This window comes from Coregonus clupeaformis, chromosome 24, assembly GCF_020615455.1.
Source record: "Coregonus clupeaformis isolate EN_2021a chromosome 24, ASM2061545v1, whole genome shotgun sequence".
NCBI lineage: Eukaryota > Metazoa > Chordata > Actinopteri > Salmoniformes > Salmonidae > Coregonus > Coregonus clupeaformis.
The window spans coordinates 11,788,477-11,807,690 of NC_059215.1; the positions used below are offsets into that span (position 1 = coordinate 11,788,477).

The following is a 19,214-nucleotide window of genomic DNA, read 5'->3' on the forward strand; positions in this document are numbered from 1 at the left end:
ATAGTGAGTGGACAATCTAAAGCATGTTTTAAGGTGGTAGGTCACATGACCAGGGAACTATTGAACTGTAAAACCGCGTGAGATGAAAATGGACAAACTAAAGACTGTACAATGTGTAGGCCCACTGAGTGTACATTCTGAACCTTGTTTGAGGTCAGTAGGTCACATGACCAAGGAGATATTTTATTTTTATTTATTTATTTTACCTTTATTTAACTAGGCAAGTCAGTTAAGAACAAATTCTTATTTACAATGACGGCCTACACCGGCCAAACCCGGACGACGCTGGGCCAATTGTGCGCCGCCCTATGGGACTCCCAATCACGGCCGGTTGTGATACAGCCTGGAATCGAACCAGGGGGTCTGTAGTGACGCCTCAAGCACTGAGATGCAGTGCCTTAGACCACTGCGCCATGTAAGATGAAAATTGACAAACTAAAGGGTGTGCAATATAGAATGGTAGTCAGTGAGCATTCTGGTCCTTGTTTGAGTCCAGTAGGTCACATGACCAAGGAGATATTGAAATTCGAAAGTTTAAAAAATTCATGTAAAAACGTGTGAGATGAAAATTGACAAACTAAAGGGTGTGCAATGTGTAGGCCCACTTAGTGTACATTCTGAACCTTGTTTGAGGTCAGTAGGTCACATGACCAAGGAGATATTGACATTTAAAATCTTGAAGAATTCATGTAAAATCACCTGAGATGAAAAGTGACAAACAAAAGGGTGTGTAATATAGAAGGGTAGTCAGTGGACATTATGAACCTTGTTTGAGTCCAGTGGGTCACATGACCAAGGAGATATTTAAATTTGAATGTAGAAAAAAGTTTGTACTTTGTTTATGCACCCTAACTAATTCAACTAGGAATACAGAATTTCGCTCACATTTCCACACGATTATCATGTCACCATAAAACCCTCGATATTCACCTTGTACTTTCACCACCCTGTGAAATTCATCATAATGTATTTCATCTGTAGCTTAATAAACTGCATGCTTTCACGACGAGTCGTAGTGGGAGGACCGCACAACATGTCACGTGACTCCAAGTTTACTTCGATAAAATGGTTATTATATCAATATATCAACCACCGACATTTCTCGCATAATTCATTTTACCGACACAAAAAGATCCCACCTTGTCTAGCGTATTTTGTTTTGTTGACATTTGCACGGTTTACCGAAACTTCCTGTTTCCATCACAGCTGTTGTGAATGATTTTATATACCGTATGACGTCACATAAAAACTGGCGATGGAAACATGGTTTGTGTTGCAATTTCACGGGGGCGAGCACACATGAGTCTCATGAACGCGCAAGGGATTACAGGAAAGTTTGAGCACGTCAGTTTTTTTTGTTGTTCGTTGTTTGCTTTATCGACTGTGTTTTTGTATCTGTTGTTATTTTTGTAAGGAGAAAAGTGGTGTGCCTGAAAGTGACCAGCAAGCAAATATTGCTCTCAGCAGATCTAGCTAGATACTTCTTCAGGTAAAGTTTGCGTACACAATTGTGTGATGAACAATGGCAGCATTAAAAGTGTGATGTAGCCAGCTAGCCAGTAAACAGGCTATGCCAGGCGACACCCTGATTTAGTACATCAATGCTTGATATGCAGAAATGATAAGAATATTGTAGCCTTTACTGCTTTTCATTACCCGGATAGGGCGGTAGCTAAGTCAATTTACCCTAGAGATTATTAACTAAAGGGAAACCGGTTAGTGGCCATTATTGGGCGTTACAGGAAAGCTCCATACATATGGAAGCATTTAACTGCAAAAACTCAATTGGAAATGCAAATGGTAAATTATGAATGTAATATCATGTTTGCAATTCCTTTTCCTAAACGGGTATGTATTTGTTTTACACAATTGAATTGCAAAAAACGATTGCATTATCATTTTCATGATGACTGCCAATTTGAAAAAGAAATAACAAAGTGTGTTTGATTATTCATTTCCATGGTACTATCCAGTACAACACTGACACATTTCAAAAATCTAATTTTAAATGATGAATAATTCATCATGTTTGGCATTTCATTTCCTTGTTGTGATATCATGAATTGTGACAAAGATAATTATTTCTCAATTGACAATGATTTTCCATACTCTGTGGTTTAAGACTCATTTGCGTTAACGTTTTTTCGACTTGTATTGTCAATCAAACACTGGGCGGGGTTTCGCTAACGTGAGGCGGAAGAGGTTGCCTTTGCTTGCTGGCAACGGTCACTTTCGGTTGTAGCTGTATCGATGTGGTTTGTTTTTAGCCTGTCTCAGCAACAACAGCCAGTGAGAAACCTTCAGAAGAAAAGTGTGTGTGTGCGAGGAGTTTGCAGGAGGGGACTATAAAGCTCAGTGTAGGGGACACAGGGAGCTACTAGTAGCTAGCTAATATGGCATATTGGCTATTATATGTAGCTAGCTACCGGTATGTTAGATACTTTTGTATATATAGTGAATGTGGACACACATTCAAATTAGTGGATTTGGCAATTTCAGCCACACCCGTTGCTAACAGGTGTATAAAATCCAGCACACAGCCATGCAAGACAAACATTACACAGTAGAATGGCCTTAATATGAAGTTACTGAAGAGCTCAGTGAATTTCAACATGGCACCGTCATAGGATGCCACCTTTCCAACAAGTCAGTTAGTCAAATGTCTGCCCTGCCAGAGCTGCCCCGGTCAACTGTAAATGCTGTTATTGTCAAGTGGAAACGTCTAGGAGCAACAATGGCTCAGCCGCGAAGTGGTAGTCCACACAAGCTCACAGAACGGGACCGCTGAATCGCGTAGTGCGTCAAAATCATCGGTCTTCGTTTGCAACACTCACTACTGAGTTCCAAACTGCCTCTGGAAGCAACATCAACACAAGAACTGTTCATCGGGAGCTTAATGAAATGGGTTTCCATGGCCGAGCAGCCGCACACAAGCCTAAGATGACCATGCGCAATGCCAAGCTGGAGTGGTGTAAAGCTCGCCGCCATTGGACTCTGGAGCAGTGGAAACCCGTTCTCTGGAGTGATGACTCGCGCTTCACCATCTGGCAGTCCGACAGACAAATCTGGGTTTGGCAGATGACAGAGAACGCTACCTGCCCGAATGCATAGTGCCAACTGTAAAGTTTGGTGGAGGAGGAATAATGGTCTGGGGCTGTTTTTCATGGTTCGGGCTAAGCCCCTTAGTTCCAGTGAAGGGAAATCTTAACATTACAGCATACAATGACATGCTAGACAATTCTGTGGTTCCATCTTTGTGGCAACAATTTAGGGAAGGCTTTTTCCTGTTTCAGTATGACAATGCCCCCGTGCACAAAGAGGTCCATACAGAAATGGTTTGTCGAAATCAGTGTGGAAGAACTTGATTGGCCTGCACAGAGCCCTGACCTCAACCCCATCAAACACATTTGGGATGAATTGGGACGCCGACTACGAGCCAGGCCTAATCGCCCAAGATCAGTGCCCGACCTCGCTAATGCTCTTGTGGCTGATTGGAAGCAAGTCCCCGCAAAAAATGTTCCAATATCTAGTGGAAAGACTTCCCAGAAGAGTGGAGGCTGTTATAGCAGCAAAGGGGGACCAACTCCATATTAATGCCCATGATTTTGGAATGATATGTTTGACGAGCAGGTGTCTACTTATTTTTGTTCATGTCGTGTAGCTAGCTGGCTATGAGGCACTACTGGCTAACGTTACTGGCTAGTGTTACCTGGCTAGCCTAGCTAGCTAGCTACCTTCACAACAAGACATCGTGGAACACTTTCAGGTATGTGGCTTTTTTGTCTTGTAATTTCACATTTGTTAGGTGCGTTGAGGGCTACAGCGATATTACAATGAGGGGATTTGATTAAGCTGGCCTGGTTGGCGGAAATTGCACCAGGTGAAAAGTAATTGTTTTGAAAACCGGGCTGCCTCTCGGGTGTGAGCCCACGGCAAAGTCTGCTCAAACAAAAGTGACGTATGTTAAGAACGTGGAGTATCAAATAAAATTTTATTTGTCACATGCGCCGACTACAACCGGTGTAGACCTTACTGTGAAATGCTTACTTACAAGCCCTTAACCAATGATGATTTAGGATTCAGTGTTTACATGCAAAGTGTGTGTTTCTCTTGGTTAAAAAAACGAATGTACTTTCTGACTTACCAAGTAAACTTAGTTAGAAAATGTAAACGTATACTTTATGGAAAAGATTAATGTCTCTGAACGATGAACCATGCTGTCTTGTTGACAATATGACCGATTTGAGCAGGGCGCTCCTCCCTCACCACTTTTGCCCATTCACGTCACGGGCCATAGCCCGGCGCACCCCGGTCCAGCTTAATTAAACTCCCTCAATATAAGGACTACTCTACGGCATGGTAGTGTCCACAGTAGAATAAAAATCAAATTATATTAATATTGTAGTCCCATGATCCTACCCCACTGAGTTCTTGTATGTGACATTTTGTTTATTGCAAGTCAAGCTTTTGTTTGCATGCCAGTAAGTATTGTCAACGTTACAGTATTTCATTATTATATCCCACAGGGGACAGTGCCAGAGATTCGAAGGGGGCAGATTATCTATGATATAGACTGGAATCAGAGATTCTTAAGAGTTCCTGTTGTCTGATTTAGGGGGAAAAAAGCCTTTTCTATATTAGCTTATTTGCCCCAGACCTGACATTGTGCCTTTCAACTAATCTATTTTGTGTTCAAACCCTCAGGAAACTGACATCATTGCTGTGTACGGGGAAACCCCAGCAGGTTCTCCAGCAGACGCTGCCCCCTCCTGTCTTCCAGATGCTGCTGCCCACCATCAGCCAGATAAGGATGCTGTGTCTCCTGAGTGGCGCAGTGGTCTAAGGCACTGCATCGCAGTGTTAACTGTGCCACTAGAGATCCTGGTTCGAATCCAGGCTCTGTCGCAGCCGGCCGCGACCGGGAGACTCATGGGCGGCACACAATTGGCTCAGCGTCGTCCAGGGTAGGGGAGGGAATGGCCGGCAGGGATGTAGCTCAGTTGATAGAGCATGGCGTTTGCAACGCCAGGGTTGTGGGTTTGATTCCCACGGGGGGCCAGTATAAAAAAAAAAGATGTATTCACTAACTGTAAGTCGCTCTGGATAAGAGCGTCTGCTAAATGACTAAAATGTAAATGTAAAATGATGCTCTCCCATAGGAAACAAGGGCTGTAACGCCTCATTGAACTACTCAATAAGACCACACTTGAGTGAATGATTGGTTATGACATGCACTAAACCGGAGCATACAGTTATTGTAAAATATAAAAAACAGTAGAATACGTGAGTGTCCCGTGTAGCTCAGTTGGAAGGGCATGGCGTTTGCAACGCCAGGGTTGTTGGTTCGATTCCCACGGGGGGCCAGTATGGGAGAGGGGGAAGGAAAAAAATGGAGAAAAAAATGTGTGCACTCACTAACTGTTAAGTCGCTCTGGATAAGAGCGTCTGCTAAATGACTAAAATGTGAATTGAATTGTGACTAGTGCACTTGATAATCTGTGTTTTTAGATTTTCATCCATGCTAATCCATAATTTGCGCTCCTTTTTCACAGGCAGTTCTGGCTGATGACCTGTCTCCATAGCTGATAGAAACCAAGAAGGAATATCGTCCCCAATGATACTAATATTTCTAACTGTACTGATGAGGAAGAGGTCAGATTTATCTGTTGTCGCTGAACTGCTTGAAGTGTTCAGTCAAAATTACAGTGCTACTTTGTTACTGCTAGTCACATGTTCTGCAAAAATAACAATACACAAATGTTCTTGCTCTTTAAATGAGGTTCTGCCAATCATATGTTGGAAACCATTATCAAGGAAACCTACAGTAGTTGAACACTGTAAATTGTAACCTTTTTGTTGAACACCAGTGATTCTAAGAACAAGAATAACTGTTACCTGTAGGACAATGTCTCCATCACAGGTCACCAAGGGTACAGTACGGTGTATATCCTTAATAAAACAATTTGTGAGTTAATTGTGCATGCCTCATTTTCAAGTCGACATGGAACAACTCAATATGCAATATAGTTATACCTATGGCTTGCATAACCAACTCAGTGCCCTTGTGGTTAGTGTCCTCCCTGAGATTTGAAGGTTGGACAGTTCTATCCCTGGCCTAGTCATACCAAAGACTGTAAAAATGGGACCTAATGCGTCTCTGCTTGGCACTCTAGATAAATAGATTGGGGGTAAGGCCCTGCGAAAGACTGTCCAGGGGATGTACCCTGATGGTGCCATGACATATGACAACCACAGTTTTTGTAAATACTGTCCCACCAAGGACTAACTCAAAGACTAACGTTAATGGCCAAAGGGGCCCTTCTCCCTCGCTCTCTGTCACTGTCAAAATATATATATTTTATGTTTAGACCAGAATTATTTTAGTAGGTGGTCTATCTGTTCATCTCTTAAATGTGTTTACTTGCTTCACCATGGCCAGCTAGCTAACGTATCTAACCTAGCTAGTAGCTAACAGTGGAGGCTGCTGAGAGGACGACGGCTCATAATAATGTCTGGAACGGAGCAAATGAAATGGCATCTAACACATGGTAACCATGTGTTTGATATATTTGATACCATTCCACTCATGCTGCTCCAGACATTACCACGAGCCTGTCCTCCCCAATTAAGGTGCCACCATATACTAGCCATCATATTGCTTGCAGCAAGCACCATGCCTGATCTGTCTCATGAATGTCTTACTCACCGGCTGACCTAGCCAGTATAGCAAAGATTATCTACACTTAGTGTACAAACCATTTGGAACACCTTCCTAATATTGAGTTGCACCCCCATTTGCCCTCAGAACAGCATCAATTCGTCGGGGCATGGACTACAAGGTGTCGAAAGCGTTCAACAGGGATGCTGGCCCATGTTGACGCCAATGCTTCCCACAGTTGTCAAGTAGGCTGGATGTCCTTTGGGTGGTGGACCATTCTTGATACACACGGGAAACTGTTGAGCGTGAAAAACCCAGCAGCGTTGCAGTTCTTGACACACTCAAACCAGTGGGCCTGGCACCTACTACCATACCCCGTTCAAAGGCACTTAAATATTTTGTCTTGCCCATTCACTCTCTGAATGGCACACACACAATCCAAGTCTTAAAAATATTCTTCTTTAACCTGTCTTCTCCCCTTCATCTACACTGATTGAAGTGGATTGAACAGGTGACATCAATAAGGGATCATAGCATTCACCTGGTTAGTATGCCATGGAAAGAGGTGTTCCTAATGTTTTGTACACTCTGTGTGTGTGTGTGTGTGTGTGTGTGTGTATATCAAGTTATTCAGTATATAGTACAGCTTTGCCTCTTCCTCTCTGATCCAGAAATACTTGAAGAAATTAAGAGTATTTCTGTCAGCATAGCTAGCAAGCCCAGGCAACCTCTTCCGTCTCGTTACCAATCCACCGCCCACCGTGTTTGACCGGTCTAACAAACATTGAAAACGCAAAGGAGCAATGAGGAAACTAAATAGCAAAATTAAGCATTGCGATTGATTTATAGAATTTGATTGATCATTTGAATTTTGACAGTCTTAAACCACACAGAGTATGGAAGAGTTTCTTTTTGTCAATTCATGCTGTTACAACAAGGAAATGACATGAGAAATGATTGGTCATTTAAGCATTTACATTTAATTTTTAAATGTGTCAGTGTTGTACTGGATAGTACCGTTGTACTGGATAGTACCGTGGAAATGAAATATTAAACACTTTGCTATTTCTTTTTCAAATAGGCAGGCATTATGCATACTCAATCATGAAATCGTTTTCAATCATGAAATGATAATGCAATATATTACTTAGAATTTTATCACACGAAATGCATACCAATTTAGGGAAAGGAATTGCAAACATGATATGGATTGATCATTTGCCCATTAGAATGTAATATTGAATTAAGCCACTAATAAACTTCCATTCACACAAACCGCAGCCATAGATTTTTCAACTAACCTGTTCTTGGCGGTACTTTCATCGTTCTCGATTCGGTGAAAAAAGGTATCTTAGAAGTGTCAGGTTCCAGTTGCAGGTGGTTCTACAAAAACATATATTAAATTCATGTTTTGTACCCTGCCATCTTAGCTGCCGTACATCTAGCATTTCCCAGCAGCTTTGCAGGAACTAGTTTTTATGCGGCACGGCTAGGTGTAGCATTAGATGACAGCTCGTTACAGTGCGACCAAAACAAAGCTCTACACACATGCAAGAGGCATATCTCACTCGATACAAAACATGGATTTAATATCTTTCTAAATTTTCTATGGTTTTTGTAGAACCGCCTGCAACTGGAAACGGACATTTCTAATATACTTTTTTTCACCGAATCGAGATTGAAGATTAGTTGAAAAATCTGTGGAGGTGGTTTTTATAGGGCTTTCCTGTAAAGCCCAGTAATGCACACCAAAATCTTTGGTTATATCCATTCTGGCGTACAATCTGTAACTACAGAATGTAGTACTGTGTTGGTTAGGAATACAGTGCCTTTTAAGTCTGAGTTTGTGTGTTGTGTAAACAATGACTGTACTAAGTACTGTACTTTTCATTTGTTCCATAGCTTGTGAATCTGAAATCAATCACCATGACATCTATTCCCATGACAGGTGAGAGGGATGTCCATTTTTTTGTGTTAGAGAAATGCCATTTTATATTGCACTTATTTCACAAAGACAAAATACGTTTATTTGAATTTTGAAGTCTGTGTGTCAATGAAATACTGTAGCCATATTTTCCTTTAGAGTTGATGACACCTAACCCTTTTTCATGACGGCTCTGTCGTTTACCTCTGATTAAGCCAGTGCGTTATGTCAAATAGATTCAAAAATAAACATGGGCTGGACCTGAGGTGCTGGCATGTTTCAGTTTAGCCGTTTGTAAACAGATTACTGTGTAATAAAATACAGTTCAGATTTCCCTGTATTGAGAAAATGATGCAGTTTCTCATGTTTATACTAGCACAGCCTACAGTATGAAACTGATTGTGTGTCAACATGTTTTATGTCTTCAGCAACAGAGATGAGTCCTACAACAGCACTTCCCAGTCATACGGACTCCTCTACCGTCATTGGAAGTAAGCCTGATTTATTTGAACTATTTTTATTTTCACTTCAGTATGATAAAAAACAAACATTTGGATTAAGAATGTGCAAAACCCTATGTTTTAAAGGTAGACTCCGCGAAATGACGTTCCCACGAGTAGCACCGCAGATATTGAGATGATAGAGATGCAAGACTTCGCTCTCACACGGTCACACACAGTATCTGCGCATGTGCGGTTTATGTTCTGCATCTACGTCATATCGCTGTCTACCTTTAAAGCGTATGCATCTATCCTTAGCTGAACTTCAGTCCCTATTCTAAAAGCAGTTGACTCTCTCTCCCCAGTGGTCATCGTGCTTGTACTGCTGACGCTAGCTGGCCTGGGTTTCCTTCTGTACCGGTACTTGTGCCACAACAAGGGTGCCTACAGAACCACAGGAGAACCGGCCCCGGGGGAGGACCGTGATCTGGCCCACGGTGACATCGTAACTGATGAAAAGAAGGAGTATTTCATTTGAACTTGATGACAAGTAGGAATGTGAGAACTGTGGGTGGGTGTTTAACAAAATCTTCTCTGCCAAACTGACAGGAAATAGGAAAATGACAATCTTTGATGGACATCTACGGTATATCTGCGGAATTGAAAACCTACATAGATTTTACCCAAGAAAACACTCACGTATAGGCACATAAGCTGGGAAAGAGATGAGATTAATTAGTAAAAGTGTGTGTTCAAGCTGATGGGTTCACAACTTAAGTTGTGTGCAAGGTAAGAGAACTGTGTTTAACACTGGTGGATGGAGGACTTAATGAGCTTCTTGTGGGGAAATGTCTAAGATGGCATCATATAAATATGCCTTCATCTGTGTCATCACATTTAGTTATCAATCTGCTCCCCATGTGTCAACTCTGAAGGCTTTTACATTTTCTGTATTTTCTGATTGAAGGGTTTAAAAAATAAATATCCTGGGGGCTAAATGGGGAAATTGTATTTGTTGATCAGTAGAAGGCACTGATTTATTTTATGTCATTATACAATAATTTACCAGTTGTTCAAAACTGGGCAGCTAAACGGGAAATGTTATTTTGTATCGGTTACTATTACCAAATACACCATCTTGTGTTTGTATGATCTTACTGAAGTATCTTAAGGTAGTAAGTGGCATGACAGACCTCAATTTGAGACTGCAGGTCTGACATGGCAATAAAGCTTGTTTCTTTTGAATCACTCACTGTTGAATGGCCTTAATACAGCTAGCTATGTGATAGGTGGACAGAACAAGAGTATTATCATCACCTTTCAATGTGCATTTAATTTATCATGGAGAAGGTGTTTATGCACTAAACATTTCTTCACCTCTTACGATTCATACAGTGCTACTTGAGCAGCTTGAGTCCTGATGCATGACACCAACATTTAAAAAAATAAATGATGGAAAAGCACTCGGAACAGGTAGCATTTCAAATGTCCAAAATATCCTTTATTCTAAATTTTTCAACTTTAAATTGTACGTTTAGTATAAAAAGTTAACTGCACCAAAGTTCCTTTGCAAAGAGATTTCTTCCAGACGCATGTCTCAAACCAAAGTGACACTAAGTAATCTTAAAAGAAAGTACCGTAGTCCATCAAATCACTTTAATACATATCCATATTATAAAAATGTTAGAGAATCCCTGAACTATAAATGTCCATAAATCCTTCAACAGAAACTTTTACTCCACACTGGCTGTGGTTGGCATGGCATCTACTGGTAAGCATTACGGTACATCATATGTACATTGTTGCTGCGTTACAAACATGATAGTCGGGTCTGGGACAGAAAGAAACAAAACAATTGTATGAGGTTTTTTTTTTCTTCACATTTTGAAAGCTGTGACCCCTTTTTCAACAGTATGAAGCATCAGCATGTGTTTAGGAATGGGATACACATTTACAGCTGTGCAAAATGAGTGACATGACAACCATGTTTGGAATGGTAGCTAGTCATGTGATCAGTATAACCAAGAGCAGATGCAGTCTGATAATACATTATGTGCAAACAGGTTGCATGCTACGCTAACAGGTTTCCAGACAGCTGGTCAACTGACCAAAGTAACCTGGAATTCACATTTCAGTGAGGACTACTTCTGTTTTCATGAGGGCCACAACTATCAAATCTAGGCTAAGTCGGATACCCAGTGACATGACTTTCTATCAGAACATACAAGACATGAGTTGCATTACATAAGGAAAAATAAATTGCACAATGTTTAAACCAAAATATCTAATTCTTGAATCCAGGCGTTCTCACAAACTGGATCAAACCTAGTGTTAGATATTTATTACTTAAGGTTATAAGGTAGTTTAATTAGCAGCGCACATAAGTGTATTGGAAAATAAACAGTTGTGTAAGCTCGACTGATGCAATGCATATTTATTCATAAATAATGTGGCTTAACACTACAATAAACAAATCGGGCAAGGGGAACCATATGCAAGTGATTTGCTGCCGTCCTAAAACATTTATGAACCTCACCCTTTTGGAGTGAAAGTACATTTCAATGAAATTAATTCCTTAAATAAGTTGCACAGGAAAGAGTTGCCTAGCGCTGTATTTGCAGGTTATTGGCATTTGTACTCAAAACAAGTAGCAAAATCTATCAATTCCAGAAGTGCACATAAATTGTGGTATTTCTATAAAAATTAGCAATGATACATCTTCACAAAAATCAGTTGTACAGAGCAAAAATGCAAAAAGGCATGCAGAACCACCTAGTCACAATTACATTAAACAACATTTAAGCACCCCATTACAAAATACAGCAACAAATGGCAGATCGAATGTCTTAAGTACCATCAAACTCATCACTGTTTGATATGTTTGCCTTTTTAAAATGTGCCATATTTGAACTATAATTAAGTCACAACCAAACATTTAGTAGTGCAATCTAGACCATATCTTTGGTACAACCAGCTCCTTGGTTATACTTACAAAGTAAGTAACTAGTAATTGATTCAAACAAATCACTTGAAGATGAGCCCGAGAGATGGACAAGAAACAAACTGGTTATATTTTAAACTTCATAACACTGCAGCCCTTATAACGAAGGGTTAAAGTAAAGTGTTAAACTCCTATAACACACTGATCTTAGTAGGTGATTCTAGCTTACTTGTCAGTGCTTTTTCGTGTTTTAAGAACCGGTTGGTGGGTGCCACTGTTTTACTTAACGAAACCAAACACTGGAATGATGTACAACTCTGGGTATCCGACTTAAGGGAAAAAAATATATAACTGCAAAAATGTAAAGCCAACCAACCCTTTCGATGATCCAAATCTCAATTTGGAATCACACTGAATTCCGTTCTTAAGTATTTTAAGTTAATTCTCTTTTATTTAAGTCACGGTGCTGTTTGGCACCCGATTATGTTCATCTACAGTTGCCCAAGAAGGTACAGTAAACCACCATGGCATGTAAGAATCTGGTTATAATTTTGTAATCCATTCTTGTTTGTTTTGGTTCTTGTTTAACATACCAGTATTCTATTACACTACAGCACACGTCTATATTTTATCTGATTCAAATGAATCCGGTGGCCGGAGAAACTGATTTTAGATGGGCATATTAAACAGCAAAAAAATAATTCAAAAATAGTATATGTGACACACTGCTTGGATCGTTAGCACTCTTTGTGAGGAAGACATGAGGCCAAGTCCAAATAAACATGAAAAACATAAATAATAAAGTACAAAATGGTGACAGTTAAGAGTTTAGATCGATGTCATTCACTCAAAACGAAAATATAACCAGTAACATATTAAATGTGTTTTGACTGAAGACAGCAGCACTATCCTTGTAAGGTCAGGGAACCGGTTCAGCAGCCCAAATTATGAGTCCGTAATTAAGACATTTGACTCTGGATCGAAAGTGGAGTACTGTACCTTTTATCGGGGCTCTAAAGTATTACATTCCGTTAAGTGATATCAGTATTGTGGCATGGCCAAGCAGCCCGAAAGGGGTTGGCGGATGGGACAGGAGAGGGAGTCATCATTTTGAATGAGGGAGAGGAGTATGGGGAGAAGTTGTGGCAAATGCTGCCGGTTACCAGATGGTGTACCCACCATTGGAGCCACCCATGAAGAAGTTGTTCTTGCGCTGTGTCATCATGACGTTGGCACCCTGCATGGCGGCCAGTTGAGCTGCATTAGGCATGTGGCCAGGAGGTGGGGGCTGTGATGTGTTTAGGTGAGTGGGAAAGAAAGTCACATGCATGAGTAACTTGACCAATATTTGTTAATGACACAGGCAGTATACTAGGCTCCTCCCTTGTACTTATTAAGGTTATTGATGACTTTCCCCTCACTTGGTTGTATAGGTCTTAATTAGACACAAATTGAAAGGAAATAACAAAAACCAGCAAACACACCACCCACCAGGAATTGAGTTTGACACCCCTGATATAGCTTAAGCGTTTTGCGGATACTCACCGGGATGGAAGCACTGTTGCTTTGCCCAAATCGAGCACCAGCGTCATATCCTCCCTCCACTAGCACAGTGGAGCCAGGGGGATACATGGCTCCCATGGGGTAGTATGCCATGGGGACGTTGTGGCCCATTGGTCCAACAGCCATGGACTGGGGCAGTTGCATGTACATCTGAGTGCCAGGGTACTGGGCCATTTGCTGTAGCTGGCCAGCCTGAGATGGGTGCACATACCTGGGCTGATAAATCTTTGGCGTAATGGAATGAAAAGGGGAGTGTTAGAGACAGTCTGTCAGAGTGTTTGTATTGATATGATTGTGAAAACTCTTCACAAAAGTAGATAACCATTTACACTTGGAATAAACTTGTTACCTCGGAGTATGCAGGTGGTGCGTCTGTGTAAGGGGGTGCCTGGGGAGACACTTGCATAGCAGGGGGGTAGATGGGTGCACTGCTCTGCTGAGGGTACACAGCTTGCTGGGGATAGGAACCTGTGATACACAAAATAATATTCTGCTATTATCACTACCAACACTTTTTTTTTTTACTCAAACTTCACACAATAGCAAAACAATATTGAAGGCTAAATTGTTAATATATGACCACTCTTCGTGGGGTCGGAGGAAAGCGGATTTTTCCAGTTCAGGTATACAATATGGGGCGTCACTAGTTAACACGGCCAGTCATAAACCCCGTTTATTTCTACATTTTGTCTACTTAAAATCAGATTTTAAACCTAACCTTACCCACACCGCTAACCTTAAATTAATATTCCCCCCCCATGAATTTGTACGATAGCCAATTTTAACTTTGTGGCTATGTTGTCTAATGGGAACAATACAGTATTTTCATTCAAACTTCCGTTTCCACTTAAACGGATGTGGGAACTCCGCTCAGGCGTCTTTTTACGCCTGCAACATTAGGTTAACCTACTACAGACGTTCTAACAAAAGAAATGTACCTATGGCTGGCTAACAGAACAGAAAAAGACTAAATCAATATAATGATTACAGTTGGCTAGCTAGCCACGTTAATATAGTCAGAACAATACAGTTAGCCAACTTACATAATAGTGACTATGACAGGTCCTAATGCTGTTAACTCGCTAGCTGAATAGTGTTGTATTCATGGTTGTGAGGTCAGAGTACGCGGCTACGCGCTAATTAGCCTGTAGCTAATGCTAGCTTACGTTACGTATTTGGCAACATAGATGTAAAGCTAGCTGGCTACTTACCGGTCGACTCACGATTTAAACAACTGTAGCTATTTATCTAATTCATAATGAAAACATTAACGACGTCGGCCAAGTAGACCGTGCAGTCTAGCTTCTTAGATAGCTAACTAACGGTATCCGCTGTTAGCTAGCAAGCTTATACAACAATGATTTTGGACGTTAGCTAAAATACCTTTGTTGTTCATTGTCCTGAATTTGTGTGTGGTTTTCTGAGTCGAAGACGATGATTCTGAAGTTGTATGTATTTTTCTATCAGGACCGTTTGAATACTAAAAACGGAGATAACAGTTACGTGACTGTTCACTTCCTTGTTTTTCTCTGAATTGTCTGATTGTTGTGATGTGGATGCAGTTAGCTACGTAATATAGGCTCCCTTCAATATGGGAATTCGATGATCTGTCCCGGGTTACCCGGGTTGGAGGGATTTGCAAGGGGTGAAAGTGATTGCATTCGTTTTGGGGCCGGGCGTGAGCGGTGAGCCAGGTGCCCCTTACAAAGCCTACGGTGAAATCGGCTCAAAACAAAAGATTAAGCACGCGGAATAATGAGTAGGATTCCTTGTTTTCACATGCAAAAGTGATTGCTTTTGATAAACACGCTTTATCTGCTTTCCCAATGAACAACTCCAGTATGAAAATTCAAACATATATTTTATGGAAAAGAGATGTTGTATGTTTATGGACGATGCACCATGCCGCCTGGTTGACAACATGACCGAGCGACGCACATTCCTGTTCGATTTCAGGAGGGGGCTTCTCTCTTGCCGCTTTTTTGCCCGTTAACGTCACGGGCCATAGAGCCCGGTGCACCGCGGCTCAGGTCAATAGAACTCCCTCAATGGCTCCAATACTCCCATTCAATGGGTGAAAGTGTGGCCGCTGATGTAAATGGTTTACATTATTTAACTGGCTCAATTTTGTTGGTCGTTTTCTATATATTTACTACATGTTCCATGGCATGAGAAACGTGGGCACATTTACCAGACATAGATATAAACTGTTCGATAACAATGAGAATGAAAAACAAATATTTGTAAGAGTCAGCAAGAAGGAGCTAATCGTGGACACAATCGTGAAGATGCCTTCTTCACACACACACACCAACACAGTCGTGAAGATGCCTTCTTCACACACACACACCAACACAGTCGTGAAGATGCCTTCTTCACGACTGTGTTGGTGTGTGTCGTGAAGATGCCTTCTTCACGACTGTGTTGGTGTGTGTGTGGACCATGATAGTTCCTTAGTGATGTGGACACCGAGGAACCTGAAGCTCTCGACCCGCTCTACATCCCCGTCGATGTGGTTGGGGCGTGCTCGGCCTTCCGTTTCCTGTAGTCCATGATCAGCTCCTTTTTCTTGTTGATATATAGTGGAAACAGTAAGAAAACATTAACGACGTTGCGTTGGTCAAGTAGACCGCACAGTCTAGCTTCTTAGCTAGCTTGAAACTCTGTTGTCTTGCTCCTAAAAATGACAACGCCTCTTCCCCTCCAGGAGACTGAAAATATTCGGGCCTCAGATCCTTAAAAAGTTATACAGCTGCACCATAGAGAGCATCTTGACTGGCTACCTCACTGCTTGGTATGGCAACTGATTGGCATCCGACCGCAAAGCTCTACAGAGGGTATTGCGTATGACCCAGTACATCACTGGGGCCGAGCTCCCTGCCATCCAGGACCTCTATACCAGGCAGTGTCAGAGGAAGGCCCTAAAAATGCCACCCAAGTCAGACTGTTCTCTCTGCTACTGCACAGCAAGCGGTACTGATGCAGCAAGTCTGGAACCAACAGGACCCTGAAAAGCTTCTACCCCCAAGCCAAGACTGTTAGTCTGGTAGCTATTGGTTAACTATATGCATTGACACTTTTTGCACTAACTATTTTGACTAATCACGTACGCTGCTGCTACTGTTTATTATCTATCCTGTCACATTATCCCTACCTATACAGTGGGGGAAAAAAGTATTTAGTCAGCCACCAATTGTGCAAGTTCTCCCACTTAAAAAGGTGAGAGAGGCCTGTAATTTTCATCATAGGTACACGTCAACTATGACAGACAAAATGAGAAAAAGAATTCCAGAAAATCACATTGTAGGATTTTTTATGAATTTATTTGCAAATTATGGTGGAAAATAAGTATTTGGTCAATAACAAAAGTTTCTCAATACTTTGTTATATACCCTTTGCTGGCAATGACACAGGTCAAACGTTTTCTGTAAGTCTTCACAAGGTTTTCACACACTGTTGCTGGTATTTTGACCCATTCCTCCATGCAGATCTCCTCTAGAGCAGTGATGTTTTGGGGATTTTCTATGGGGTTGAGATCTGGAGACTGGCTAAGCCACTCCAGGACCTTGAAATGCTTCTTACGAAGCCACTCCTTCATTGCCCGGGCGGTGTGTTTGGGATCATTGTCATGCTGAAAGACCCAGCCACGTTTCATCTTCAATGCCCTTGCTGATGGAAGGAGGTTTTCACTCAAAATCTCACGATACATGGCCCCATTCATTCTTTCCTTTACACGGATCAGTCGTCCTGGTCCCTTTGCAGAAAAACAGCCCCAAAGCATGATGTTTCCACCCCCATGCTTCACAGTAGGTATGGTGTTCTTTGGATGCAACTCAGCATTCTTTGACCTCCAAACACGACGAGTTGAGTTTTTACCAAAAAGTTCTATTTTGGTTTCATCTGACAAATACGACATTCTCCCAATCCTCTTCTGGATCATCCAAATGCACTCTAGCAAACTTCAGATGGGCCTGGACATGTACTGGCTTAAGCAGGGGGACACGTCTTGCACTGCAGGATTTGAGTCCCTGGCGGCGTAGTGTGTTACTGATGGTAGGCTTTGTTACTTTGGTCCCAGCTCTCTGCAGGTCATTCACTAGGTCCCCCCGTGTGGTTCTGGGATTTTTGCTCACCGTTCTTGTGATCATTTTGACCCCACGGGGTGAGATCTTGCGTGGAGCCCCAGATCGAGGGAGATTATCAGTGGTCTTGTAGGTCTTCCATTTCCTAATAATTGCTCCCACAGTTGATTTCTTCAAACCAAGCTGCTTACCTATTGCAGATTCAGTCTTCCCAGCCTGGTGCAGGTCTACAATTTTGTTTCTGGTGTCCTTTGACAGCTCTTTGGTCTTGGCCATAGTGGAGTTTGGAGTGTGACTGTTTGAGGTTGTGGACAGGTGTCTTTTATACTGATAACAAGTTCAAACAGGTGCCATTAATACAGGTAACGAGTGGAGGACAGAGGAGCCTCTTAAAGAAGAAGTTACAGGTCTGTGAGAGCCAGAAATCTTGCTTGTTTGTAGGTGACCAAATACTTATTTTCCACCATAATTTGCAAATAAATTCATTAAAAATCCTACAATGTGATTTTCTGGAGAAAAAAATTCTCAATTTGTCTGTCATAGTTGACGTGTACCTATGATGAAAATTACAGGCCTCTCTCATCTTTTTAAGTGGGAGAACTTGCACAATTGGTGGCTGACTAAATACTTTTTTCCCCCACTGTATGTACATATCTACCTCAGTCAATTACCCCTGCACATCGACCCGGTACTGGTACCCTGTGTATATAGCCAAGTTATCGTTACTGATTCTTTTATTTTTCATTTTTCTCTCTCTATGTTGTTGGGAAGGGGCCTGTAAGTAAGCATTTCACTGTTAGTCTACAACTGTTGTTTTAAGAAGCATGTGAGAATTTTTGTTTTGTTTTAATTAGATTTTAGTGTTTTATCTTTCCTTTCCTTTTTTTATTGTATTATTTTATTTCACCTTTATTTAACCAGGTAAGCCAGTTGAGAACAAGTTCTCATTTACAACTGTGAAAAATTTGTCGATGTGCCCTTGAGCAAGGCATTTAACCCTAATTGCTCCTGTAAGTCGCTCTGGATAAGAGCGTCTGCTAAATGACGAAAATGTAAATGTAATAAAGCAAAGCAGTGCGGAAAAAACAACAACAACACAGAGTTACATATGGAATAAACAAAACGTACAGTCAATAACACAATAGAAAATCTATATACAGTGTGTGCAAATGTAGTAAGTTATGGAAGTAAGGCAATGAATAGGCCATAGTGCAAAATAATTACAATTATAATTTAGTATTAACACTGGAGTGATAGATGTGCAAATAGAGATACTGGGGTGCAAATGAGCAAATGAGCTGTTCCGGATGACTATGTGATCACGCTCTCCGTAGCCGATGTGAGTAAGACTTTTAAGCAGGTCAACATTCACAAGGCCGCAGGGCCCCTCCTGTACTCAATGTTCACCCATGATTGTTTGGCCAGGTACGATTCCAACACCACCATTAAGTTTGCTTACGACACAACAGTGGTAGGCCTGATCACCGACAACGATGAGACAGCCTATAGGGAGGAGGTCAGAGACCTGGTCGTGTGGTGCCAGGATAACAACCTCTCCCTCCTCGTGATCAAGACAAAGGAGAGGATTGTGGGCTACAGGAAAAAA

General features: G+C 41.4%; 1 protein-coding gene and 1 long non-coding RNA gene across 2 annotated transcripts; one reads left to right on the plus strand and one right to left on the minus strand.

Annotated features, from left to right (window-relative positions):
• Positions 1 to 1,281: 1,281 nt before the first annotated feature.
• On the plus strand, positions 1,282 to 10,270 carry LOC121538021. The gene is made up of 4 exons (XR_005995167.2): positions 1,282 to 1,489; positions 8,561 to 8,606; positions 9,011 to 9,073; positions 9,388 to 10,270. It is a non-coding gene; the product is annotated as an uncharacterized LOC121538021 (long non-coding RNA).
• Positions 10,271 to 10,664: 394 nt separating this feature from the next.
• Positions 10,665 to 15,122, minus strand: LOC121538020 (DAZ-associated protein 2). The gene is made up of 4 exons (XM_041845757.2): positions 14,910 to 15,122; positions 13,876 to 13,994; positions 13,509 to 13,751; positions 10,665 to 13,251 (listed from the first exon to the last, which is right to left on the minus strand). Exons 1-4 carry the CDS (start codon positions 14,920 to 14,922, stop codon positions 13,123 to 13,125), a joined length of 504 nt encoding a protein of 167 aa, XP_041701691.1. The 5' UTR covers positions 14,923 to 15,122; the 3' UTR covers positions 10,665 to 13,122.
• Positions 15,123 to 19,214: the final 4,092 nt, after the last annotated feature.

Bases quoted from the DNA above. Each gene is read 5' to 3' on its own strand.
- LOC121538020 (XM_041845757.2), bottom strand. The intron at 13,752-13,875 runs GTAACAAGTTTA...ATTACGCCAAAG, and splicing joins CACCACCTGCATACTCCGAG to ATTTATCAGCCCAGGTATGT. The intron at 13,252-13,508 runs GTGAGTATCCGC...AACACATCACAG, and splicing joins GCAACAGTGCTTCCATCCCG to CCCCCACCTCCTGGCCACAT.